The 27210-nt window shown below is 44.9% G+C and overlaps 1 protein-coding gene across 4 annotated transcripts in view; it reads right to left on the reverse strand.

The window, feature by feature from the left end:
- The window catches only part of LOC124005815 (LIM domain kinase 1-like), a 73779-nt gene that overhangs the window by 19148 nt on the left and 27421 nt on the right, over nt 1–27210 (reverse strand). For 3 of the 4 annotated variants that reach the window (XM_046315381.1, XM_046315384.1, XM_046315382.1), the window contains 2 exons: nt 21560–21698; nt 4157–4266 (listed from right to left, as the gene is read on the reverse strand). In XM_046315381.1, coding sequence (XP_046171337.1) covers nt 4157–4266; nt 21560–21698 — 249 coding nt within the window. Of the gene's footprint in view, nt 1–4156; nt 4267–11834; nt 12053–21559; nt 21699–27210 lie in introns of those variants that run through there. The other variant, XM_046315385.1, reaches the window with a different exon arrangement.

The raw sequence follows: 27210 nt of genomic DNA on the forward strand, positions 1-27210 counted from the left end.
CTTCATCCCTCCTCGTGTCAGGGTGTGTGTGTCATACAGTACCCCCTTCCTCCCTCCTCGTGTCAGGGTGTGTGTGTGTGTGTGTGTGTCATACAGTACCCCCTTCCTCACTCCTCGTGTCAGGGTGTGTGTGTGTCATACAGTACCCCCTTCCTCACTCCTCGTGTCAGGGTGTGTGTGTGTCATACAGTACCCCCTTCCTCCCTCCTCGTGTCAGGGTGTGTGTGTGTGTCATACAGTACCCCCTTCCTCCCTCCTCGTGTCAGGGTATGTGTGTGTGCGTCATACAGTACCCCCTTCCTCCCTCCTCGTGTCAGGGTGTGTGTGTGTGTGTGTCATACAGTACCCCCTTCCTCCCTCCTCGTGTCAGGGTGTGTGTGTGTGCGTCATACAGTACCCCCTTCCTCCCTCCTCGTGTCAGGGTGTGTGTGTGTGTGTCATACAGTACCCCCTTCCTCCCTCCTCGTGTCAGGGTGTGTGTGTGTCATACAGTACCCCCGTCCTCCCTCCTCGTGTCAGGGTGTGTGTGTGTCATACAGTACCCCCTTCCTCACTCCTCGTGTCAGGGTGTGTGTGTGTCATACAGTACCCCCTTCCTCACTCCTCGTGTCAGGGTGTGTGTGTGTCATACAGTACCCCCTTCCTCCCTCCTCGTGTCAGGGTGTGTGTGTGTGTCATACAGTACCCCCTTCCTCCCTCCTCGTGTCAGGGTTTGTGTGTGTGTCATACAGTACCCCCTTCCTCCCTCCTCGTGTCAGGGTGTGTGTGTGTGTCATACAGTACCCCCTTCCTCCCTCCTCGTGTCAGGGTATGTGTGTGTCATACAGTACCCCCTTCCCCCCTCCTTGTGTCAGGGTGTGTGTGTGTGCGTCATACAGTACCCCCTTCCTCCCTCCTCGTGTCAGGGTGTGTGTGTGTGTGTCATACAGTACCCCCTTCCTCCCTCCTCGTGTCAGGGTGTGTGTGTGTAATACAGTACCCCCTTCCTCCCTCATCGTGTCAGGGTGTGTGTGTGTGTGTCATACAGTACCCCCTTCCTCCCTCCTCGTGTCAGGGTATGTGTGTGTCATACAGTACCCCCTTCCTCCCTCATCGTGTCAGGGTGTGTGTGTGTGTGTCATACAGTGTCAGGGTGTGTGTGTGTGTGTCATACAGTACCCCCTTCCTCCCTCATCGTGTCAGGGTGTGTGTGTGTGTGTCATACAGTCAGGGTGTGTGTGCGTGTGTCAGTACCCCCTTCCTCCCTCATCGTGTCAGGGTGTGTGTGCGTGTGTCATACAGTACCCCCTTCCCCCCTCCTTGTGTCAGGGTGTGTGTGTGTGTGTCATACAGTACCCCCTTCCTCCCTCATCGTGTCAGGGTGTGTGTGTGTGTGTCATACAGTACCCCCTTCCTCCCTCATCGTGTCAGGGTGTGTGTGTGTGTGTCATACAGTACCCCCTTCCTCCCTCCTCGTGTCAGGGTGTGTGTGTGTGTGTCATACAGTACCCCCTTCCTCGTGTCAGGGTGTGTGTGTGTGTGTCATACAGTACCCCCTTCCTCCCTCATCGTGTCAGGGTGTGTGTGTGTGTGTCATACAGTACCCCCTTCCTCCCTCATCGTGTCAGGGTGTGTGTGTGTGTGTCATACAGTACCCCCTTCCTCCCTCATCGTGTCAGGGTGTGTGTGTGTGTGTGTCATACAGTACCCCCTTCCTCCCTCATCGTGTCAGGGTGTGTGTGTGTGTGTGTCATACAGTACCCCCTTCCTCCCTCATCGTGTCAGGGTGTGTGTGTGTGTGTCATACAGTACCCCCTTCCTCCCTCATCGTGTCAGGGTGTGTGTGTGTGTGTCATACAGTACCCCCTTCCTCCCTCATCGTGTCAGGGTGTGTGTGTGTGTGTCATACAGTACCCCCTTCCTCCCTCATCGTGTCAGGGTGTGTGTGTGTGTCATACAGTGTGTCATACAGTACCCCCTTCCTCCCTCCTCGTGTCAGGGTGTGTGTGTGTGTCATACAGTACCCCCTTCCTCCCTCATCGTGTCAGGGTGTGTGTGTGTGTGTCATACAGTACCCCCTTCCTCCCTCATCGTGTCAGGGTGTGTGTGTGTGTGTCATACAGTACCCCCTCCCTCCTCCAGGGTGTGTGTGTGTGTGTCATCATCCCCCTTCCTCCCTCCTCGTGTCAGGGTGTGTGTGTGTGTGTCATACAGTACCCCCTTCCTCCCTCCTCATCGTGTCAGGGTGTGTGTGTGTGTGTGTCATACAGTACCCCCTTCCTCCCTCATCGTGTCAGGGTCCCAGTCCCCCTCCTCGTCAGGGTGTGTGTGTGTGTGTGTCATACAGTACCCCCTTCCTCCCTCATCGTGTCAGGGTGTGTGTGTGTGTGTCATACAGTACCCCCTTCCTCCCTCATCGTGTCAGGGTGTGTGTGTGTGTGTGTGTCATACAGTACCCCCTTCCTCCCTCATCGTGTCAGGGTGTGTGTGTGTGTGTCATACAGTACCCCTTCCTCCCTCCTCGTGTCAGGGTGTGTGTGTGTGTGTCATACAGTACCCCCTTCCTCCCTCATCGTGTCAGGGTGTGTGTGTGTGTGTCATACAGTACCCCCTCCCTCATCGTCCTCCTCCCTCATCGTGTCAGGGTGTGTGTGTGTGTGTGTCATACAGTACCCCCTTCCTCCCCCTCATCGTGTCAGGGTGTGTGTGTGTGTGTCAGTACCCCCTTCCTCCCTCATCGTGTCAGGGTGTGTGTGTGTGTGTCATACAGTACCCCTTCCTCCCTCATCGTGTCAGGGTGTGTGTGTGTGTGTCATACAGTACCCCTTCCTCCCTCATCGTGTCAGGGTGTGTGTGTGTGTGTCATACAGTACCCCCTTCCTCCCTCCTCCCCCCTCCTCCCTCATCGTGTCAGGGTGTGTGTGTGTGTGTCATACAGTACCCCCTTCCTCCCTCATCGTGTCAGGGTGTGTGTGTGTGTGTCATACAGTACCCCTTCCTCCCTCATCGTGTGTGTGTGTGTGTCATACAGTACCCCCTTCCTCCCTCCTCGTGTCAGGGTATGTGTGTGTGTGTGTCCTCATCGTGTCAGGGTGTGTGTGTGTGTGTCATACCCCCTTCCTCCCTCATCGTGTCAGGGTGTGTGTGTGTGTGTCCCCCTTCCTCCCTCATCGTGTCAGGGTACAGTACCCCCTTCCTCCCTCATCGTGTCAGGGTGTGTGTGTGTGTGTCATACAGTACCCCCTTCCTCCCTCATCGTGTCAGGGTGTGTGTGTGTGTGTCATACAGTACCCCCTTCCTCCCTCATCGTGTCAGGGTGTGTGTGTGTGTGTCATACAGTACCCCCTTCCTCCCTCATCGTGTCAGGGTGTGTGTGTGTGTGTCATACAGTACCCCCTTCCTCCCTCATCGTGTCAGGGTGTGTGTGTGTGTGTCATACAGTACCCCCTTCCTCCCTCATCGTGTCAGGGTGTGTGTGTGTGTGTCATACAGTACCCCCTTCCTCCCTCATCGTGTCAGGGTGTGTGTGTGTGTGTCATACAGTACCCCCTTCCTCCCTCATCGTGTCACTGTGTGTGTGTGTCATACAGTACCCCCTTCCTCCCTCATCGGTGTGTGTGTGTGTGTCATACAGTACCCCCTTCCTCCCTCATCGTGTCAGGGTGTGTGTGTGTGTGTCATACAGTACCCCCTTCCTCCCTCATCGTGTCAGGGTGTGTGTGTGTGTCATACAGTGTTCCTCCCTCATCGTGTCAGGGTGTGTGTGTGTGTGTCATACAGTACCCCCTTCCTCCCTCATCGTGTCAGGGTGTGTGTGTGTGTGTCATACCCCCTTCCTCCCTCATCGTGTACCCCCCCCTTCCTCCCTCATCGTGTCAGGGTGTGTGTGTGTGTGTGTCATACAGTACCCCCTTCCTTACTTCATGTCCGTTGCTTCTCTATCCACCACTTCCGTTATTTCCACATTTCTATTTCTGCTTTGGGCTGCAGTGGCCAGGCTGCACAGCACTGGTATTACTGTAATAATGTTATGAACAAATTATAACCTCTCGTCTCCAAGACAAATAATGACCTTCCCTGGAGTCTGTTGAATCTCTACACCCTACTCCCTATTAGCAATGACTGAAATATATGAGGATCATTTTATAATTAAAGTTGTATGATCACTACAATGTACCAGTATAGTTTGGACCTCTCCACCAGTGCGTAGGTGTCTCCATCTCCGATGAAGGCTCTGCAGTTCAGACAGGTGAAGCATTCTGGGTGGTACTTCTGTTCCCCTGCGACCTGGAGGGCACACGCAGAGGGAGGGTCAGGGTGGGATTACTAGGTAGGGTTAAGAGTCAGCTAAACAACTTCTTTTCATATTTTTATTCCACCTTTATTTCAGCAGGCCAGTCAATTGCAAATCAAATTATTCTCTTGCAATGACAACCTGTCTGACCGAGACAGAAAAGCAAGGCAAAGAGAAATCTACAAAACAACACAATGACAGGTCAAACATTAAACAAAGCAAAGAGAATGTACTACAAGTCTACTATATGTTCACTATTTGTTCAGGTCAGTAGATGCATCACATCGCAATAACAGCAACAAATGGAGAAACAAACTAGGGCAGATGCATGTTAACCAGTGCAAGGAGGGCTAGATTGCTGTGGCTGATATCAGCGTTATTAGCTTCAGGCTGGTTTCTATCTAGCTCAATCCAATCACTGGCAGAAGCAGGTAGCTGAGAATTGAATTGCGGCTCAAAACAGCAGAACCAGTTAAATTACCGACCACGACTAGATTTGTAAACAAACAGATACTACAATCACACAGGCTCAACATAGTAACCAGGCAAATTGGTCTAAATGGTGCCACTTAAGAAAGCTTTTGGCAAAAGGTTTTCCTTATAGCTCACGATATGTATGGTAATTTACTGAAGGATGGGCCTGACTTACACATGGAATGCTAATCTATACATAGAACCCACCCAGGTATAATTACCTTAAATGCAAATGGTAAACATTCCTGGTTGGATAGGGCTAATCAGGGCTTTACCTGGTGACCTTGTAGCTACTCAAAGACAGGTTGAAGATCTGATTAGACCTCCCCCCCTCTCTCTCTCTAGATCCCTCCCTCTTCTCTCTCTCTTACCCATTTCCTGCTCTCTCCCGCTCTATTTCGCTCTCATTTTCTGCACTGATCAGCAGAGGGTTGGGCTTGAGGTGGGTGTGGTAGGCAATCTAGAGCTGCAATGATCTGCAATTCAAATTTCACTGAAGGGGAGTTTTCAGGGATGTGAGAGATGGGGGGGGGACTACTGAACAAAGAAGAGTAATCTATGAAATATGAGAATGAAGAGAGAAAAAAATGACTGTTCTTATGACCCCCCCCCCCCCCCCCATCTCGAGGCTTCCACTGCTGCAAGCCTCATAAAAAAAAGTGTGGCACTAGCAACTTCCTGTAAGAGTGGCACAGTGCTTTTAAATGGTCGATAATATAGATACCAACAACAAAAATACAGCCCTGTCTGCTGACCCCCCCCAGGGAGCATTCCCATGGAAACCAGAGAACCCACACTGAGAGAGTACCCTCGGGCTGCTTGGAGGAAGTCAATGGAACACATTAAGGAATTAATCAATAATAAGTAATTAACATGAGCGGCTCATCCCAACCACAGGAAAAGCTATGTCTGACTCTGAGCATCTACTGATACAGAAAGGAATGGAGAGAGAGTGAGAATAAAAAAGGGAGAAATGGGTTGACTCCATGATCTATGTTTGTACCTTTTTAACCTTGATTGTTCATGTTAACAACAGAGCAGAGGGACTCAGAGAGCGAATGAGAAGAGAGAAGGTAATGACTGTGTAATTGGCTTCCATTTGAGCTCTGGAGCAGACAGAACATGAAATGAGTTGGTCAAGAAAAGCAGCCTCAATGGCTTGGTGAGTCACAGTCATTGTGTTTTGGAGTGGAGTAGGGAGAGTAAAACAATGATAAGTGGCTGACATCTTTATGTCAGTTAGGATCACGGTACGTGTAAACACCACATCACAGAGACTCAGAGGGAGGGAGATGAGATTATAATTATAGATACATTAGAGCATGGGCCCGCATTGAGAATGAAGTACAACAAATTAGGAAAGATAGGGGTCAAAATGTCTTCTATAGAATAAAGTCAGATAGTAGAATATGCATGTGAGCGTGAGTGAGTGAGTGAGTGTGTGCACGCCTGTACAGCAAATTGGCCAGTGTTACCTAGTGTTGATTATTGGGGCAGCAGGGTAGCCTAGTGGTTAGAGCGTTGGACTAGTAACCGAAAGGTTGCAAGTTCAAAATCCCCGAGCTGACAAGGTACAAATCTGTCGTTCTGCCCCTGAACAGGCAGTTAACCCACTGTTCCTAGGCAGTCATTGAAAATAAGAATTTGTTCTTAACTGACTTGCCTAGTTAAATAAAGGTAAAATAAAAAATAATTCAGTAATATTTGTAGTGGGGATTCTGGTGTTAAATGAACTCTGTAAGTGAACCCCAGTGTTGGTGTTAATAACCCGTGTTAAACCAAAACCATCATTATATTTCCCAGCATGCTCTACTGCAGGTTGATTTTTAGAATTGTTTGTTTCAATATCTATGTTTTTGCATGTACACTGATTGATTAATTAATCTTATGCTACTCAAATATAAATAACATACTTTGTTGCACCAGTTATTGAAATGGTTGATCCAGTTTAGATGGTTTAGGTAGTCCATATCTTAGTCTTCCCAACCCGGCAGTCAGTCTGAATGCAGGTTGCGACTGAATAAAAATGTAAAATGTTGGATAACCCCACTCTGGTTAGATTCCAATAGGAATTACACATCACTTTGCTAGCCAAAATAATGTGACTTGCAGGCCTGAAAACCAAGAGTTTCAGGCCACTCACTGTATAGGGTAAAACTAGGCCTTCAAAATAAGGTCTTATTAAATACTTGTTGTATTGTGTTAAAAAATAAATTTTTAATGATAAAATATTTGCTTAAGATCTCACTTCATGAAGGTTTCCGGACTGAAAATGGATGAAATCAACAACCATGTCTTTGTCATTAACAAATACAGTAATGGGTGTTAACGCTACAATTCACTTGAAATACATTCTGGGTAATATGCAAATAAGGCTTTACACTAAGCAGTGTGTTAATTTAACACTGAAAAGTGTGGACCCGTATAGACACTTGACCAGTGTTAAATGTAACACTGTCAGTGTTGATTTAACACTGTAGACTATGTGTGTGTGTGTGTGTGTGTGTGTGTGTGTGTGTGTGTGTGTGTGTGTGTGTGTGTGTGTCTGTGTGTCTGTGTCTGTGTGTGTCTGTGCATAATGTGCGTGAGTGGGTGTGTGTGTGTGTGTGTCTGTGTGTGTGTGTGTGCATAATGTGCGTGAGTGGGTGTGTGTGCGTGTGTGTGTCTGTGTCTGTGTGTGTGTGTGTGCATAATGTGCGTGAGTGGGTGTGTGTGCGTGTGTGTGTGTGTGGCAGGCAGTGGCCAGTCTCAGGTGTGAGCCCCCGTGGGGAGGAGAAGAAGGACAGCTGGATGGAAAGGAAGAGACAGTGTGATGCCTGTCACACTGACACTGTGGCTGCTGCCATTTGTCGACCCCCGCCCCCTCCTTTCCTACACACTCCACCCCACACACTCTTCTCTCCAACCACATCTGACAACTGACAGCTGCTGCTGCACACGCACAAAGAAAAGACTCCTACATCAAAAGCCTGAGAGAGAGAGGAAAAGGGAGAGGAAGAAAGAAAAGATAGAGAAGCTAACAATAACCCTGTAAATCTCTCATAGGTGGAACGTTCTATTACCTTTGTCTCACTGATAATTGAGTTAGTTTAATTCTGAGTTATTGTGAACTATGTAGCATGAGAAACCTGCCAAAAAGTTGTTTAAAAAGCTTCAATTTCTGTAGCTCAGTTGGTAGAGCATGGCGCTTGTAACGCCAGGGTAGTGGGTTCGATTCCCGGGACCACCCATACATATAATGTATGCACACATGACTGTAAGTCGCTTTGGATAAAAGCGTCTGCTAAATGGCATATTATTACAATGAGTGGGGATAACTTACAGAATATATTGTAACTACCCACAGCTGGTCTTTCCCTCTCTCTCTCTTTCCCTCTCTCTCTCTTTCCTCCTTTCCCTCTCGCTCTTTCCTCCTTTCCCTCTTTCTCTCTCTCTCTCTCGCTCTCTTTCCCTCTCTCTCTCTTTCCTCCTTTCCCTCTCGCTCTTTCCTCCTTTCCCTCTCTCTCTCTCTCTCGCTCTTTCCTCCTTTCCCTCTTTCTCCCTCTCTCTCTCTCTCTCTCGCTCTCTTTCCCTCTCTCTCTGTATGTAAGAGAGCAGTGTGGCTTGGTCATGTGGCGCACACAGGACCACTGTCCACAACAATCCAAATCATCAGCACGTTTCCTTTGGGAAGAGTGAGGTCGCCATGGAGAAGCATCTGGAAACAGTGTGTTACCATGGTGAGCTGGAGGGAGGCGGTCACATATTAAGCATGATCCTATAATGAACAATGACTGCACCAGCTGGGGACTTGTGATGAAGATACAAAGGTGAGACATGCAATTCATCTGGAAAGCAGGAAGTTGCCTGGAACTACTCATGTGTACAACCAGGCAAATCTTTAAAATTGGCTTTGTCCAATAACTCATCTCCACTTCCTAAACTGTAAACCAAATCATTGCAAATCAATTTAATTTCTTTGAGGGCTTTCCCAAAGCACAAGTGATAATGCAAATGAGTTCACAAGAATGAGGGAATGTCCTTGGTGATATTATGATGACACAGCCATTCAAAGGTTGTCATTTCAGTACTTAAATGTGTCAAAGTTTCAACTTTAAGGGTTTGACGACCCAAACATTACGATGATAACTTGGGAGGCTAATCCATTTAGTGGTGTGTGTGTGTGTGTGTGTGTGTGTGTGTGTGTGTGTGTGTGTGTGTGTGTGTGTCTGTTTTTAGACAGCCTGTGGAATGTGTATGGCCCCTGTTGGACCAATCAGAGGTATTTATGACCCTCTGGTTTCACAATGACACTCAGGTTCTCTAGTGTAAACAACAGATGAGGGGGAGGGAGGGTAGGGAAGTTAGGGAGTCTCCATATTGACACATTTTCTGTTCACAAAACTATTGCATCACTTTCATTTTTGTTTTAGGATTAATTATAAAAAGTTTAGTCCAACCATGTAAACTAGGTGAATTGGAGCAAATGCTACAGTATATTCTAATATCCATACTAGCATTCCACTTAGAATGCTTGCCCATTGATCACTACATTGCTTATTAGTGTGGTGGATATTAGAACTTTAGCCGGTTGTTCACTTATGTTTCCTGTATGGACTTCCAGTTATACTGATGCATTGTGGACCTGTGGAGGGTCTTGCCGATATAGTGATATGGATAATGTGAGGAGAGTAATGGCGACTATAAAACACTAGCAACATAAGGTATGCCCCTTACGTCAGTTAGCCTGATGTAAACACTACACCATGCACGCACACAGTCACACGCATGCACACGTTGTCATTTAAACTGATATTAGCACACACTGCCATGACTTCACTAACCCATCCCAGGCAGGATAAATCTATTACAATGACCTAATCCTAACACACCATGATGTGATGCAGAGCTGGTACAGAGGGGATCCGGTTGGTGTAACTAACCACATTATGACCTGGAGATGATTAGTTATTCCAGTGACCTATTGAGGTTCAATGGAACTGCTGCAATAGTAAAGCTCAGGGCTTCTCAACCTTTTCTGTTTTTGAGGCCTTCTGAAACTGACAAGTACACATAAAACCAATAAACCACCAGCAAGAATTCACACAAGAACTATGACAGAAACCAAGTATTCATGCTACACAAGGTGATGTTGACATCAGGAATTGGTTACATCAGCAGCACATTCAGCAGGTAACAGATACTCCCGATACCCCCATGAGAGTGAATTCTAGGTCAAATTCCAAAAAAGCTTAATGGGGGATTCCAAATTCCAAAGCCATTTGGACCATGCATGTTGAGGTGCAGGAGGATCAGTCAAATCTCCATATAACAGATGTATAGAACGTCTATAATATAGAATCCTGCATTTAAATCAATTCATCAAGCAATGAAATTTGGCTTTTCAATTTCCAAACCAAAACCTAAACTGTAGAAAGAAGAAAGAAGGATCTTGAGTAGAAAAAGGACATCACCTCTATCTTATCTACACTCTCAGAAAAAAAGGTTCCAGAAGTGTTCTTTGGCTGTCCCCATAAGAGAACCCTTTTAGGTTCCAGGTGAAACCCTTTTAGCTTCCAGGTGAAACCCTTTTTGGTTTCAGGTAGAACCCTTTTTGGTTACATGTAGAACCATGTGTAGAAAGGGTTCTACCTGGAACCAAAAAGGGTTCTTCAAGTGGTTCGCCTATGGGGACTTACAGGTTCTAGATGGCACATTGTTTCCCCTAAGAGTTCGGCAGCTCCAATCACCAGTTGGCTTCCCTCCTGTTCACTGCCTTCCTTCCTACTTAGATCTCATTTGGCAACACAGGCTTTCATTTTGTTTCTGACTCAGACTCATTTAGAAAGAATAAACGGGGCAAATATGATTAGACCAGACCAAGTGGCAGAAACAGCACCCAGCAACCCCAAACACGGCTTGGATTCATGCCTATTCACTGGAAAACCCGTTTACCACTTAGCCAACAGCATGTTACGGCCATCCTGTAGCATCAACAGCACGTTACGGCCATCCTGTAGCATCTACCGCACGTTACGGCCATCCTGTAGCATCTACAGCACGTTACGGCCATCCTGTAGCATCTACCGCACGTTACGGCCATCCTGTAGCATCTACCGCACGTTACGGCCATCCTGTAGCATCTACCGCACGTTACGGTCATCCTGTAGCATCTACAGCATGTTACGGCCATCCTGTAGAATCTACAGCATGTTACGGCCATCCTGTAGAATCTACAGCATGTTACGGCCATCCTGTAGAATCTACAGCATGTTACGGCCATCCTGTAGAATCTACAGCATGTTACGGCCATCCTGTAGCATCAACAGCATGTTAAGGCCATCCTGTAGCATCAACAACATGTTAAGGCCATCCTGTAGCATCAACAACATGTTAAGGCCATCCTGTAGCATCAACAACATGTTAAGGCCATCCTGTAGCATCAATAGCATCATGATGAGCCACAACTGCTTTAGGGCTGCTGTTAATGAAATCAACATGATACTTCATGGTCAGTCGATGAAGCTTTGAGTTCCATCTGACAGATAGGTGGACATCCGGTAGAGGCTCAGAGAAACCGCTGTACATGTGTGTGGTTGCGTATACATGGGCCTGTGTGTTTATATTGTGCATATGTACAGTTCAGGCTGCAGTCATCTCAGCTCTACAATCAATCTTTAACAAGCCTAACCTACTGTAGCTGGGGCTCAAAGTATGCTTTATCTAGGGCAGGACCTACTCTAAATATAGACCATGTGACCGCCTAGGCTCATGTCTAATTCATGAAACAAAAATGATTAAATAAAAAATGTATATGTCATGGACCCAGTTTCTTAGAGATCATTGCATCCATTTCAACATGAACATAAACATCTCTTAACAAGATCATTTTAGGGACGATACAATATCAATATTGATGTTCTATTTCTACTTAAAACATGCAATAGAGAGAGAGATGGAGACCTAAAACACAAACACAGCAGAATCAAGCCTGCTTACTCAACACAAACCACTTGAGACAGCCCGACTGCCACCCCGCCAATCAACCGGCTGAAGCTAGCCAAGCCCTTTCACTCCATCACAGTCTACATAGGGAAAGCCATCTTACCTTCCTGTCCCTTTTCCACAGCTTGAGACAGCAAAATCCCCAGAAAAATAAATCTGACACCATGACAGCCTCCCTGCTGCTCCTTTCCTATACAGTCCACTCTACTCCCGGCAAGACTAGTTCATTCTGGTGAGCCCACACTGCTGTCACAACAACACAGAGGCAGAGGCCAAATGAGAGAGAGAGAGAAAAGGATGAGGCAGAGAGCGAGAGAGAAAGAGAGGAGCTGTCCACGCCTTTGCCACTGAGCTCATATCTGAAACGATGTCACAGGCTGCTCATTCCCCTCCCTCCCTCGTTGCCCCTCTCTCTCTCTCTCTCTCTCTCTCTCACTCTAACAAGCGGCAGCCGCTCTCGCTCTCTGTTTCTATGACCTCATCGTTTCCTGCTGTGTCTCCTCTCTGATATCTTCAGAAAATACCCCCCTCTTATATTTCTCCCTCTTTCTTCCCCCTTTCCCGAGTCCCCCCTATTCCAAACCTCCTCCAGCTCAGTCACAGCTGACAGGCGATCATATTTAATACTCTGTCGGAAATGTCAAATAAAAAAAGGGGGCCAGCCAAAGCCCTCACGCAACACCACCATGTCATCTAACATCACTTGCATTAAAGGGCTTACTGTACTAGTGGGGAGGATGACAGAATGATTATACAAATGTAGGATCTTAATTTGAGCCAGTTTGCTACAGCGGGAAAATAATCCTGCAGCAACAGGAAATGTGAATTATTATGTGGAGTATAATTCATGGACATTTTATTAGGGGTTGGTACGTTTTTACATAAGGGAAAATCAAGTCAAATTTCAGTGGAAATTACAAAATTCCGAAGCCTTTTTAAACCTCAAACTACATGAACATTAACATTTCCTGGGTGATCAAATTAATATCCTACATCTGTAAAAGCACATATTGGAAGATTAGAACACAAACATACTTTTTAAAACCTAAACGCAATCTACTATACAAACCACCTGGAACATCAAACACCTAAGAGGAAGATGACCATAATGAGGTAATAAAACCTTATATTTGGGGTTATGATAGGGTAAGACAGTTGTACTAAGCTCATGAGGCTGTTATACATTTTTTGTTCTTCAAGAATCAAATGGGTAACTTACAGGTAACTGCCAACATAAAGGAACTCTATTGGCAGTTACATGTATATCATTCATTGAAATGGCCATTGTAAATATCCCAGATTGTGCCTTTAAGAACACAGTAATGGTTAATATTCTCTGCTCTTTAAATGTAAAACATGAAGCAGAGGAACACCAACGCATCACCACATCACACCATAACATGATAACATGATAACTTGCTGAACACAGTGACCATTGTGGAGTGCCAGACCAGACCAGACCAGGGCGTGGCGGTGGTGTGTTTACATGTTATTTAGGGAACTGTAGCATCAGTGATCCTGTCCAGGTGCTACAGTCACAGACAGACAGCGATCTTGGTTTCAGGCTGGATGACGGTCCCTGCTGTCCCATTTGTTTGCGCACTCTATTATGTCTCTAGCTCTCTCCTTCTCTTACTCACCTTTTCTCTCTGTGTCAGACTTTCCCTCACCTCAGTCCATCGCTCGCCCCCTTCCTCTATCCCCCCACTCTCTTATACCAGCTGCTGCCTGGGGCCATCTGACTCGGCAGATGTTAATAGAGAAAGGCCGGGGCATCTGCAGTGCCTGATGGACCTCCCATCAAAAACACACACAATCGATTGAGGATGTGTCTGAAATGGCACATATGGGCCCCGGTCAAATGTAGTGCCCTAACAGGGCTCCATTTCAGACTCAGTCTAATGCAGCCTGAGTGCTTCAGAGCATCCCAGCCAACCACCCAAAAGGTGACAGGACGGATAACTGGTCCATTGAACAGTCACATCACCTACATGTAACCAGGCGGTCACAACCAGACAGCCAAATCTAATAAGGCATCTAGGCTAAAACTAACCAGGTGGCAAGACTGGCTGACTGTTATGAAGCTTTATTGTCTATATCTGAAAGGCCTGGTAGAGAGGCTAATTCTTACCATGGAGTAAAAAGGTTACTACCCAACTGATTGACTCATTCAAAGAAGTATCCATACTAACCCAAACCAGACAATTTAAATACCAAATGGATAAAGCAGTCTGAAAACCACTGGTAGTCATGTTTTTTCATAGAATCCGTTCCTTCCTCTCTGCACTGCGACAGCCTAAGGAGTGACAAAAAGTGTTTTAAAAAAAAGGAGTAAAATCTTAAACACTACAGAGAGCCTTGTGTCTTCAGGAGGGAAGACAGGCAGACGTCGATGATGTGGACGAGACAAGCGCTGGACAATGTTATTGATGCTCTCCTTCAAAATGTAGCTTTGTGGAGGACTAAAATGTAGCTGTTTGAAGCTAACAAAGACAACCCACTGAGACCAGTCACATAACAAACCATGTTTGGGAAATTTCACTAGTAGGGGAAGAAAAAAAATCCATGGAGGTGGTTTTTTAAATTAAGTTGTTTGAAACAGGTTTCTACTGGGGAGGAATGTGAATGTGCCATGACACATAAGATCATTGGAAAACCCCAATAAAAAGCTAAGAATATTGAATCTGAAAAGGTACTAAAATGTCATAAATGATGGCCGTCTCATTGAAGACGCTCATCAGTGTCAGACCAGGTTGAAGTTCATATTGTTATGTGTGGATACGCAAAGATCTCTCCATTCTATGGTGTGGGATGGAAAATGTTGACAAAGTCATTGTAGGCAGGCAAACAAGACAGGGAAGTCATGGTAAGTCAATTCCATCTCACTATAACCTTACACTTCCTTCCTGCTAAGCCCCCTTTCTGTATTTCACACACACTCCTGCTAACACTGTTGCTCAACCTCTATGTTGACATGCTGAAACCCTTACAGTAACTCTAGCCTACTTTCCAACAAACCCCAGGCATATCTGATCAGACACAAACAAAACAACTTCCACCCAAACTTCAGAATATGACACTTTTGTTCACTGACTATTGTTCAATCCCCATGGTCACAAACTGAACATCTTACAGTCTTAATGTCTGAAAGTGAGTGTCTTTCCCAACAGATACTCAAGGCTAATCAGACCATAGAGATTATTATGAGACACTTAGAAAACAACATTACTCCCACCTAAACAATGTGCTGTCACACCAATGGCAGTTGTTATAAGATGTTGCTAAACTGGGATTGTCTGTGAAAGGGAGGGACATTTCATGTACTGTAAAGTATCTTGAAAATATGTCTATTTCCCAATATCCATCCACTGATAACAATAGTGCAATGATCCTGGCCTTCAAATGTATTATTAACCACCAAAGGGAGTTCATTATCTTAGAGTTGTGGTTGTCATGCCTGCCTTGGGGTCATGAATACCCCATTAGAATACCTGCAGGGGCATAGCCTGCCTACTCCCACTGGACACTGCAACACTATACCAGAGCGGAAGGAATTAAACTAAGCTGTTTGAGAAATTGATCATTTCTCAATTATCCATTCAGAGGCTCTAGACTCATCGAAGGCAGAGGCACAGTGACATGGTGAGAAATGTCTCTATACATGTCGTTCTCTTCTCCTACCCAAACGACCTAATCAATTTAACATTTCAATCAGCAGGCAGACTGTGAGTCATACCCACTTTGCATCACACTATTTTAGTGTGCATCTATGTCCCAGCTCCAACAACATAAAACACTACCCTCTTTCAGAGGATGCATTTTGTGGGCTGATGAAAAATGCAGTCTTGCCCGGTTTCGCTGGCTGGATGCCAAGGGTGGGCAGTGTGGGTTTGGACAGCATCACACCACACGTCCAGAGTGCAGGGGATGAAAATAAGCAGAGGAAATTTACCTTGTCTGCCATTCAGTTCAGTTGGTCAGTCCGTCCGTCTATAACACCATTGGTCTGACATCTTTGGGTAAAAGTGATTGCCTGACCGTCTTGGTTGAACTGAACCGCGGTCGGACATCAATCAATAGCTGATGTCTTTGCACTGTAATGGGAATGTGACTGATACATCTGGCCCTGTAGAGGACTAGGTAAATGGGTAGCGAGTAGCAGGGCAGGGTGAGCGCTAGCTGCCATCGCTGATTCACTTTGGACTCTGCTGGCCTCCACTGGGTGGGTGGTTCATTACTGACCTTGCACTGCAGAGGGCTGAGTGTAATGACACACATACTTGCATGGATACATGGATACATAGATACACGGACGCATCCAACTCATCCCATATATTTATATGTACAGTGCCTTGCGAAAGTATTCGGCCCCCTTGAACTTTGCGACCTTTTGACACATTTCAGGCTTCAAACATAAAGATATAAAACTGTATTTTTTTGTGAAGAATCAACAACAAGTGGGACACAATCATGAAGTGGAACGACATTTATTGGATATTTCAAACTTTTTTAACAAATCAAAAACGGAAAAATTGGGCGTGCAAAATTATTCAGCACCCTTAAGTTAATACTTTGTAGCGCCACCTTTTGCTGCGATTACAGCTGTAAGTCACCTGGGGTATGTCTATCAGTTTTGCACATCGAGAGACTGAAATTTTTTCCCCATTCCTCCTTGCAAAACAGCTCGAGCTCAGGTAGGTTGGATGGAGAGCATTTGTGAACAGCAGTTTTCAATTCTTTCCACAGATTCTCAATTGGATTCAGGTCTGGACTTTGACTTGGCCATTCTAACACCTGGATATGTTTATTTTTGAACCATTCCATTGTAGATTTTGCTTTATGTTTTGGATCATTGTCTTGTTGGAAGACAAATCTCCGTCCCAGTCTCAGGTCTTTTGCAGACTCCATCAGGTTTTCTTCCAGAATGGTCCTGTATTTGGCTCCATCCATCTTCCCATCAATTTTATCCATCTTCCCTGTCCCTGCTGAAGAAAAGCAGGCCCAAACCATGATGCTGCCACCCCCATGTTTGACAGTGGGGATGGTGTGTTCAGGGTGATGGGCTGTGTTGCTTTTACGCCAAACATGATATTTTGCATTGTTGCCAAAAAGTTCAATTTTGGTTTCATCTGACCAGAGCACCTTCTTCCACATGTTTGGTGTGTCTCCCAGGTGGCTTGTGGCAAACTTTAAACGACACTTTTTATGGATATCTTTAAGAAATGGCTTTCTTCTTGCCACTCTTCCATAAAGGCCAGATTTGTGCAATATACGACTGATTGTTGTCCTATGGACAGAGTCTCCCACCTCAGCTGTAGATCTCTGCAGTTCATCCAGAGTGATCATGGGCCTCTTGGCTGCATCTCTGATCAGTCTTCTCCTTGTATGAGCTGAAAGTTTAGAGGGACGGCCAGGTCTTGGCAGATTTGCAGTGGTCTGATACTCCTTCCATTTCAATATTATCGCTTGCACAGTGCTGTTTGGGATGTTTAAAGCTTGGAAAATCTTTTTGTATCCAAATCCGGCTTTAAACTTCTTCACAACAGTATCTCGGACCTGCCTGGTGTGTTCCTTGTTCTTCATGATGCTCTCTGCGCTTTTAACGGACCTCTGAGACTATCACAGTGCAGGTGCATTTATACGGAGACTTGATTACACACAGGTGGATTGTATTTATCATCATTAGTCATTTAGGTCAACATTGGATCATTCAGAGATCCTCACTGAACTTCTGGAGAGAGTTTGCTGCACTGAAAGTAAAGGGGTTGAATAATTTTGCACACCCAATTTTTCAGTTTTTGATTTGTTAAAAATTTTTAAATATCCAATAAATGTCGTTCCACTTCATTATTGTGTCCCACTTGTTGTTGATTCTTCACAAAAAAATACAGTTTTATATCTTTATGTTTGAAGCCTGAAATGTGGCAAAAGGTCGCAAAGTTCAAGGGGGCCGAATACTTTCGCAAGGCACTGTACATGCTTTTTTGTTAACTAGTAAATAGTAGCCTACAGCAAAGTGTGTTTAAATCATTTCTAACTTGTTAACCATATCTGCTAGTTAGTTTTTGCTACCATATGGGTTTTTAGCTTGCTTGAACCTGCTAACTGAGGTGTTAACTCACCTGTTTCCATAAATGTTTCATTTTAAAACATTTATCTTACAAATGAGTTGTTTATTCTAACTGCTTAACTATTTATCTGTACATGGAATTGTATTTGTTTATCTTTACAGGAAAATGCCACGGGCATTATCTGATGCGTGGAGACATTTCACTGCAGCTAATGTAGAAGGAAAAGCTGTGTACATTTGCAAATACTGTACCAAATCATATGTGAAGAATGCAACAAAGACGCAGAATCATCTGGCCAAGTTACCTCACCACTCACAACAAGCAACCTCTGACAAAAATACCTCTACCTCTATTCAAGGTGAAAATTATGAAACAGACACATGAATGATAGCAACAGCTCATGGTCCTCCGGGAATCAGATGTTTTTGTGGTGGATGCAGAGTTCAACAGAGTTCAAGTGAAGGTCAAGCAAATCATAGAGAAAGCAGACTGTATTGCAATCATCTCTGATGGGGGGTCAAATGTTCGTGGGCAAGGAATAGTTAATTATCATCTCCACCCCTCAACCAGTATTCTACAAGAGCACAGACACAAGGGCAAACAGACACACCAGTCTCTACATTGCAGATGAGCTGAAGGCAATCAATGTCCTTGGACCACAGAAGGTATTTGCACTGGTGACAGACAATGCTGTGAACATGAAGCCTGCTTTGTATAAACTGGAGGAATCCTGCCTTATGGGTAGATTTGCAAAGAAAAAGCCATATCTCAGACTGGCCAATAAAAAGAAAAGATTAAGATGGGCAAAAGAACACAGACACTGGACAGAGGAACTCTGCCTTGAAGGCCAGCATCCCGGGGTCACCTCTTCACTGTTGACGTTGAGACTGGTGTTTTGCAGGTACTATTTAATGAAGTTGCCAGTTGAGGACTTGTGAGGCGTCTGTTTCTCAAACTAGACACTTTAATGTACTTGTCCTCTTGCTCAGTTGTGCACTGGGGCCTAACACTCCTCTTTCTATTCTGGTTAGAGCCAGTTTGCGCTGTTCTGTGAAGGGAGTAGTACACAGCGTTGTACGAGATCTTCAGTTTCTTGGCAATTTCTCACATGGAATTGCCTTAATTTCTCAGAACAAGAATAGACTCACAAGTTTCAGAAGAAAGGTCTTTGTTTCTGGCCATTTTGAGCCTGTGATCGAATCCACAAATGCTGATGCTCCAGATACTTAACTAGTCTAAATAAGGTCAGTATTATTGTTTCTTTAAAATCAGCACAACAGTTTTCAGCTATGCCAACACAATTGCAAAAGGGTTTTCTAATGAACAATTAGCCTTTTAAACTGATAAACTTGGATTAGCTAAAACAACATGCCATTGGAAGGTAAATTATTTTAGGGCCAGCCTTTGGTATTTTAGTTTCCTAGTGAGTGGAACCAAGTTATGATCACTGCAACCTAGTGCCACTGATACAGGTTTAGAACAATGTTCAGCCATGTTAGTAAAATTGTGATCGATACAAGTTGACGATGTAATACCGGTCCTATTAGTGAACGTTCTGGTTGTTAATGTCACAACTTGGGTCAGGTTACATACATTGGCAACAGAAATACGTTTATTTCTCATTGGACAGTTGGTGTTCAAAAAAATCTATATTCATATCTCCCCAAAAATATATTTCCCTATTTTCATCCGATACCTTATCCAACATTTCACAAATTACATCAAGATATTTCACATTAGCATTAGGAGGCTAATAGCAGCAACCAACTAGTATAGGTTTCAAATGTGGTCAATGCACCTGTACCCATTGTGCCTCTAATCCAGTCAACATTAAGTCCTTACATTGTTTTGCTGGAATATGATTCTGGATCTAAATTGCAACCCACACATCTATTTCTGGTCCTCCTGAACAAATTGTGTCCATGTATAGAGATCTCAGCATCCTCAAAAGAAGGGTCCAAGTGAGTCTCTGATATTGCCAATAGATTAATCTTGTTTGATGCGCTACACAGCCTATTTCATGAATTCTGTTCCTTAAACTGCATATATTCAAGTGAGCAATTAACATACCTTTCTTTGGTAGATTTACAGTATTTAAATGTCCAATCATGAATCAGAAGTTGAAATCTCAGTCAGTCAGTCAGTCAATGTTAGTCAGTGTGGGTCAGTGGGTGTGTGTGGCTGGAATTACTTGTCACTTTTGGAGGGAGGGTGAACAATCAATTTGTCATACATCAGATATGTCATTTCACCTCGTTCTCTTGCAGCCTTCATAGCTGGTATTAGTTCCTTTCTTCTTTGCATCGGAGATGATGAAGATGAAGGACCATTTAAGGCATTTGGCTTTTTCAAGGACTGCAAGCTTATCCTTGAACCTGAGGAATTTCACTACAGTTCGCCATGGTCTGGTTCCATTGGTACCACTAGAGACCCCTGGCTTCCCAGACAGGTGAGCACGTTCCAGTTCAACGTGTTGATCCGATTGTAGCTCCTCGGAAAACAGCTTTCGAACTTTGTCCTCTGATTCAGCTCATATCTCACTTTGGCTCTCCTGGATACCATCTATTACAATTACAAGATTATTTCTCCTCAATTGTCCATCCAGGTAATCAGCCTTCCCAGACATGTTCTGGAGGCCCTCTCTGTCTGTGGTGATTTCATTCTGCCTTCCCAGACATGTTCTGGAGGCCCTCTCTGTCTGTGGTGATTTCATTCTGCCTTCCCAGACATGTTCTGGAGGCCCTCTCTGTCTGTGGTGATTTCATTCTGCCTTCCCAGACATGTTCTGGAGGCCCTCTCTGTCTGTGATTGAGTTATATTATTAGCCAAAATTATGACTATCCAATCTACTCATCACATTAGGAATAGTAGGCTATCTTACATAAGTCTGCAAAAGTGATGATGAATGGAATGCTTTATTATAAAAGTGTATATACGGTGAAAATTAGCTTCCCCAAACTTGACACTCATGTGCCGCCTGCCTACGGCTGATTTGCAATACAAAATACCCATTTCATTTCTATCTGCGTGGGCAACCCTTATGGCATACTGAACACAACATAGCTCATAAACATGGATTAAGTCACCACAATATTTGTGGTGACAACACCCATTTTGATATACTAAAGAGAGAAACCAGGTGAAATCCCACTTCAAATGGCACGATGGTAATATACCACATTTCAAAGTGTGACATGCTACTGCTGGGGAGAATGTAAATGGTTACCGCACAATTAACAGTATTTCTCACAGGCTACACTCACGTTTTTATCTGCTCTTTATGCAAAGCAGACTTTGACATATTTCCAAGTACTCTTGGCAGAAGCTTTAATATTATCTGTCTGGTGGCTGAACCCTGCTCTAGTGACTAGTAAAGTTATTAAACCCATTTCAGAACAACCCAACACCCCTGATCAGAGAAGGGAAAATCATAGAGTATGTATGTCCTCCACATGTCCTTTCACCACCTCTCCTCTCAGACTGTTCTCTTTACTTAAACAACAGGTAATGACTCTCCCTGTAAAGCTTACAGGGATGTGTAAAGCATATGGTATAATTACAGGTACTGTAAAGTGGAGACCAGTGTTTGTGTGGATGTTGTTGGGGAAACCATATCCGACAGACTGTAACAGGAGTGTCGTATCAAGTCTGGCTGATTAGAGAGATTGACTGGTGAAGACAGAGAGGAGAGGGATGCCTAGTACTGTAGTCAGGAGGATCTAGTTACTGTGCTGTTTGTGGCGGAAGACTATCTTACCATGATCAGGCCGGTTGTGATGGGGTCGTTGCATCCATGGCACAGCTCTCCGAACTTGGCCCAGTAATCCTTCTTGCAGAAGAGCCGGCCCTCCTTCTGATAGTACCAGTGGGACAGGGAGGCACTGCACTGACAGCATCTGAACAAGGAGAGCGAGAGGAATTATGTGCATGTTTGTAAGTTTATTTGGCAGAGCTGACTTCATAAAACTGGCTAGGTCTTTGAAACCAGTACTGGCCCAGGTTGACTTCTTGTCAGTGCTGAAGAGTAGACAATTCCAGCACTAAAGCTTTTTGGTTGATCACACACAGCCGTCTATGGATAGCACGTATAATTGTCAGCTTGAAAATGCTTTTCAAAGTTCTTTCCTCATTGCACCAATCCTGGCAGTGCTGGATTTGGCCTCCCCCTCTGCACAACATTTAACTTCTCGTTGAAAGTTAGCCTTGAAAATGACGATGCAAACAAATTAGCCACCACATCCTCCTCAATAACATCTGCTACAGTTGTAGCCATTGTCACACAGACTACAACAAAAGCATGGGAAAACTAGCCTACTGCTCACTATTGGCTCATCAGTAGTGACATGTCTAGGCCTTCATGTTTTTTTTCCCAAATAGTCCCACCCATTGCACCCAAATGTGATTGGTTCATTCACCTGTCATTCCAAATGTCTGCTCTAATAAAGCTTCTGAAGGCCTACCCAATGGCTGGCTGAGCCAGCTAGATTTTTCTACCCAGGGAAAGTATTCTCTTTCCAACACAAACTGAAGTGATGAAATCAGAAGATCATAAAAATTATTCAAAATATTAAGTTGAAATTAAAGCAACATTTTATTTAAAATACATTTTCTGAAGGCCTAGAAGGCCCTCAGGCTCACCCACTGATTAGAGCCCATCAACGGGCTAAACCACTGACATGTGTCTTACTGAAGGTAATGCAACAGATAATGCATCAGAGATCTGAAAGTGATGAAAGTTAACCACTTTCCTTAACCACTAAGACTAAAGCAATACTCCCACATACATTAAGTGTCAGACCAAAGTGAGATCACAGATAAGACACCTACACATGGCAATGCTGTCCAAACACAACATCCAACTGTAACATGGTTGTTTATCCAGTGGCTTTTGATCCACAAAACTAGTTTCACACACACAGGGGAATGCCAAGGTAAACATTACATCACCATTATAATGTCGACTAATATTGAAAAGTGCTTTTATACATTCCAATAACATTTGATTTAGAATAAAACATCTCAGATATATAACCACATGTATAAACCGTGTGGTTCAAACACCCTGAATGCTGACTGGCTGACAGCCATAGTGTATAAGATTGTATACCACGGGTATGACAAAGCATTTATTTTTACTGTTCTAATTACGTTGGGAACCAATTTATAATATTAATAAAGTACCTTGGGGGTTTGTGGTATATGGCCAATATACTACGGCTAAGGGCTGTATTCCAGGCCCTTAGCCATTGTTTATTGGCCATATACCACATCCCCTCGGGCCTTATTGCTTAATTATATCATAGACATAAGGGGCTATCTGCATGTGGAGATCTTAAGGAATGGACCTACCGCTGTCAGTAACAGTACATTAAGAGAACTGATAGTGAGATATCTCTCGCAGGGAGAAAAGAGGAGAGAACAGGACAAAGCTGAATGATTTGGTAGTGATGTCAGGCAGATAGAGATCATTGGCTGATAGACAGGGTGAGTACTGAGGAGTGAAGGGGAGAGGCGAGGAGATGACAACACAGACAACAACAGTCACTAATCACAGAGACACACACACCAGAGGAGGCTGATGTTAGGAACTATAGGCGGACGGTATCAAATACATAAAACACTCCGTTGATTCCATTCAGGTCATTACTAAGAGCCCATCCTCCTATAGCTCCTCCCATCAGACTCCTCTGACAAACAGACACACACTTCCATCAGCCTTCCTGCTCCCTTGTCTCCTCTCTGGCCTTCCTCTGCCAAACAGACAGGGATCAATAGGAACAGACCTGGGGGAGTCAGGGGGACTGTTGGTCATCAATCCCCATCTGCTGCCTCTCTACTGGGCTACAGTACATCCAGACCAGAGGCCTAGAAGGGGAAAGGAGATGGGGCAGTGGGGTAAGGGTATGGGGTGTAATGTTAACAAATTAATCTTAGGGGCCTGGGGACTGTGGGGAGGGAAGCCTAGGGAGAGGGAAATGGGAACGGGACCAGAAGGGGAGTGGGGATGAGGGCATTGGGGTAAGGTAGAGGATGATGGGGGGGAAAGTGAGTGGAAACCCATTGAGGCACTGAAGTGGACAGATCATTTCCCATGGGTTTCTGCAGTTATCATCAGTCTTCTTTAAGTCTATCCAGGACACACATGCATGCACCCCTGCAGAAACACACATAAACACTGACATGTACACACTGAATTGCACACACAGTGAACATGTGAGTGTAATGGTCAAAGACAGAGCTCCCACTACTAGACCCTGATCCCGCTGCATGCAGTATGCTAAGCATGTGGTGTGATGATAGGAGGCAGAAATGGGTCAAGGGTAGCCAGAGGACAATCGCAGCCACACTACTCTACCTAGTCAGCAGTCCCGTCTTCCAGCTGCACCTCCCCCTCTCTACTGCAGAGTCCCTGCAGCCTCCTGCAGAGTCAAAGTCATATCTCGGCCTTCTCTACACACACAGGCATATCAGTACACAAAGGGCTTCAACGCTATCGAGCTAAATCCAAGCTGGTCACTTTATCAGGGAAGGGCATGTAGCGCTGAACTGTACTGTAGCAGAACACCATATGAATATGTTACCCACAGTAGCAGGCAATAGTAGTAGGATTACATGCGAGTAAAAGTGTGAGTGTATGTGTTTGTGGGATACCCTTTGGATTTTTGCCTGTGTGCACACGTCCATGCCTGTATGTGTGCGCGCATGCGTGTGTGTTTGCATTACAGGGGGCACATAAGAGGATTAACTGTTTGAAAGACCCAGAGAGAGTCTCTCTAACCCATTGTACCAAATACCCTGCTGGATGACTAAGAGCTTGCCCTGAGTTCAGTACTACTACTTCTTATACACCAAGGGCGCAACTGTGGTTTTAGAAGTGGGGGGGGGCATACACTGCATGACCAAAAGTATGGACATCTCATTCCAAAATCATGGGCATTAATATGGAGTTGGTTCACCCTTTGCTGTAACAGTGCTTTCGACTCCTAGACTTTTCACATTTTGTTACATTACAACCTTCTTTTGAAATTGATTTAAAAAATGTTTTCCTTATCAATCAACACACAATACCCCATAATGACAAATCCAAAACAGTTTTTTGAAATGTTAGCAAATGTATAATAAATAAATAAATAACACTGCTCAAAAAAATAAAGGGAACACTTAAACAACACAATGTAACTCCAAGTCAACCACACTTCTGTGAAATCAAACTGCCCACTTAGGAAGCAACACTGATTGACAATAAATTTCACATGCTGTTGTGCAAATGGAATAGACAACAGGTGGAAATTATAGGCAATTAGCAAGACACCCCCAATAAAGGAGTGGTTCTGCAGGTGGTAACCACAGACCATTTCTCAGTTCCTATGCTTCCTGGCTGATGTTTTGGTCACTTTTGAATGCTGGCGGTGCTTTCACTCTAGTGGTAGCATGAGACGGAGTCTACAAGCCACACAAGTGGCTCAGGTTGTGCAGCTCATCCAGGATGACACATCAATGCGAGCTGTGGCAAGAAGGTTTGCTGTGTCTGTCAGCGTAGTGTCCAGAGCATGGAGGCACTACCAGGAGACAGGCCAGTACATCAGGAGACGTGGAGGAGGCCGTAGGAGGGCAACAACCCAGCAGCAGGACCGCTACCTCCGCCTTTGTGCAAGGAGGAGCACTGCCAGAGCCCTGCAAAATTACCTCCAGCAGGCCACAAATGTGCATGTGTCTGCTCAAACGGTCAGAAACAGACTCCATGAGGGTGGTATGAGGGCCCGACGTCCACAGGTGGGGGTTGTGCTTACAGCCCAACACTGTGCAGGACATTTGGCATTTGCCAGAGAACACCAAGATTGGCAAATTCGCCACTGGCGCCCTGTGCTCTTCACAGATTAAAGCAGGTTCACACTGAGCACGTGACAGACGTGACAGAGTCTGGAGACGCCGTGGAGAACATTCTGCTGCCTGCAACATCCTCCAGCATGACCGGTTTGGCGGTGATTCAGTCATGGTGTGGGGTGGCATTTCTTTGGGGGGCCGCACAGCCCTCCATGTGCTCGCCAGAGGTAGCCTGACTGCCATTAGGTACCGAGATGAGATCCTCAGACCCCTTGTGAAACCATATGCTGAGGCGGTTGGCCCTGGGTTCCTCCATATGCAAGACAATGCTAGACCTCATGTGGCTGGAGTGTCAGCAGTTCCTGCAAGATGAAGGCATTGATGCTATGGACTGGCCCGCCCGTTCCCCAGACCTGAATCCAATTGAGCACATCTGGGACATCATGTCTCGCTCCATCAAAAACGCCACGTTGCACCACAGACTGTCCAGGAGTTGGCTGATGCTTTAGTCCAGGTCTGGGAGGAGATCCCTCAGGAGACCATCCGCCACCTCATCAGGAGCATGCCCAGGCGTTGTAGGGAGGTCATACAGGCACGTGGAGGCCACACACACTACTGAGCCTCATTTAGACTTTTAAGGACATTACATCAAAATTGGACCAGCCTGTAGTGTGGTTTTCCACTTTAATTTTGAGTGTGACTCCAACTCCAGACCTCAATGGGTTGATAAATTTGATATACATTGATCATTTTTGTGTGATTTTGTTGTCAGCACATTCAACTATGTAAAGAAAAAAGTATTTAATAAGAATATTTCATTCATTCGGATCTAGGATGTGTTATTTTAGTGTTACCTTTATTTTTTGAGCAGTGTGCATGAAATATGACATTTATGTAAGTATTCAGACCCTTTAATCAGTACTTTGTTGAAGCACCTTTGGCAGTGATTACAGCCCTGAGTCTTTGACACAAATAAGCTACAGATCCTCTCAAGCTCTGGTTCCAAACTTCTTCATTTAATAATGATGGAGGCCACTGTGTTCTTGGGGACCTTCAATGCTGCAAACATTTTTTGGTACCCTTTCCCAGATCTGTGCCTGTCATCCTGTGACCTCAATTCCTTTGACCTCATAGCTTGGTTTTTGCTCTGACATGCACTGTCAACTGTGGGACCTTATATAGACAGGTGTTTGCTTTTCCAAATCACGTCCAATCAATGGAATTTACCACAGGTGGACTCCAATCAAGTTGTAGAAACATTTCAAGGATGATCAATGGATGCAACTGAGCTCAATTTCAAGTCTTATACCAAAGGGTTTGAATACTTATGTAAATAAGGTATCTGTTTTTTATTTGTAATACATTTGCAAACATTTCAAAAAACCTGTTTTCGCTTTGTCATTAAGGGGTATTGTGTGTAGATTGCTGAGGAAAATGTTTTATTTAATCAATTTTAGAATAATGCTGTAACATAACTAAATGTAGAAAATGTCAAGAGGTCTGAATACTTCCCGAAGGCAATGTATAAGAGCCTCCAGTCTACTGGTAAGGCTTTCCACTAGATGTTGGAACATTGGAAGCAAG

Source organism: Oncorhynchus gorbuscha, linkage group LG19 (assembly GCF_021184085.1).
Source record: "Oncorhynchus gorbuscha isolate QuinsamMale2020 ecotype Even-year linkage group LG19, OgorEven_v1.0, whole genome shotgun sequence".
Lineage (NCBI taxonomy): Eukaryota > Metazoa > Chordata > Actinopteri > Salmoniformes > Salmonidae > Oncorhynchus > Oncorhynchus gorbuscha.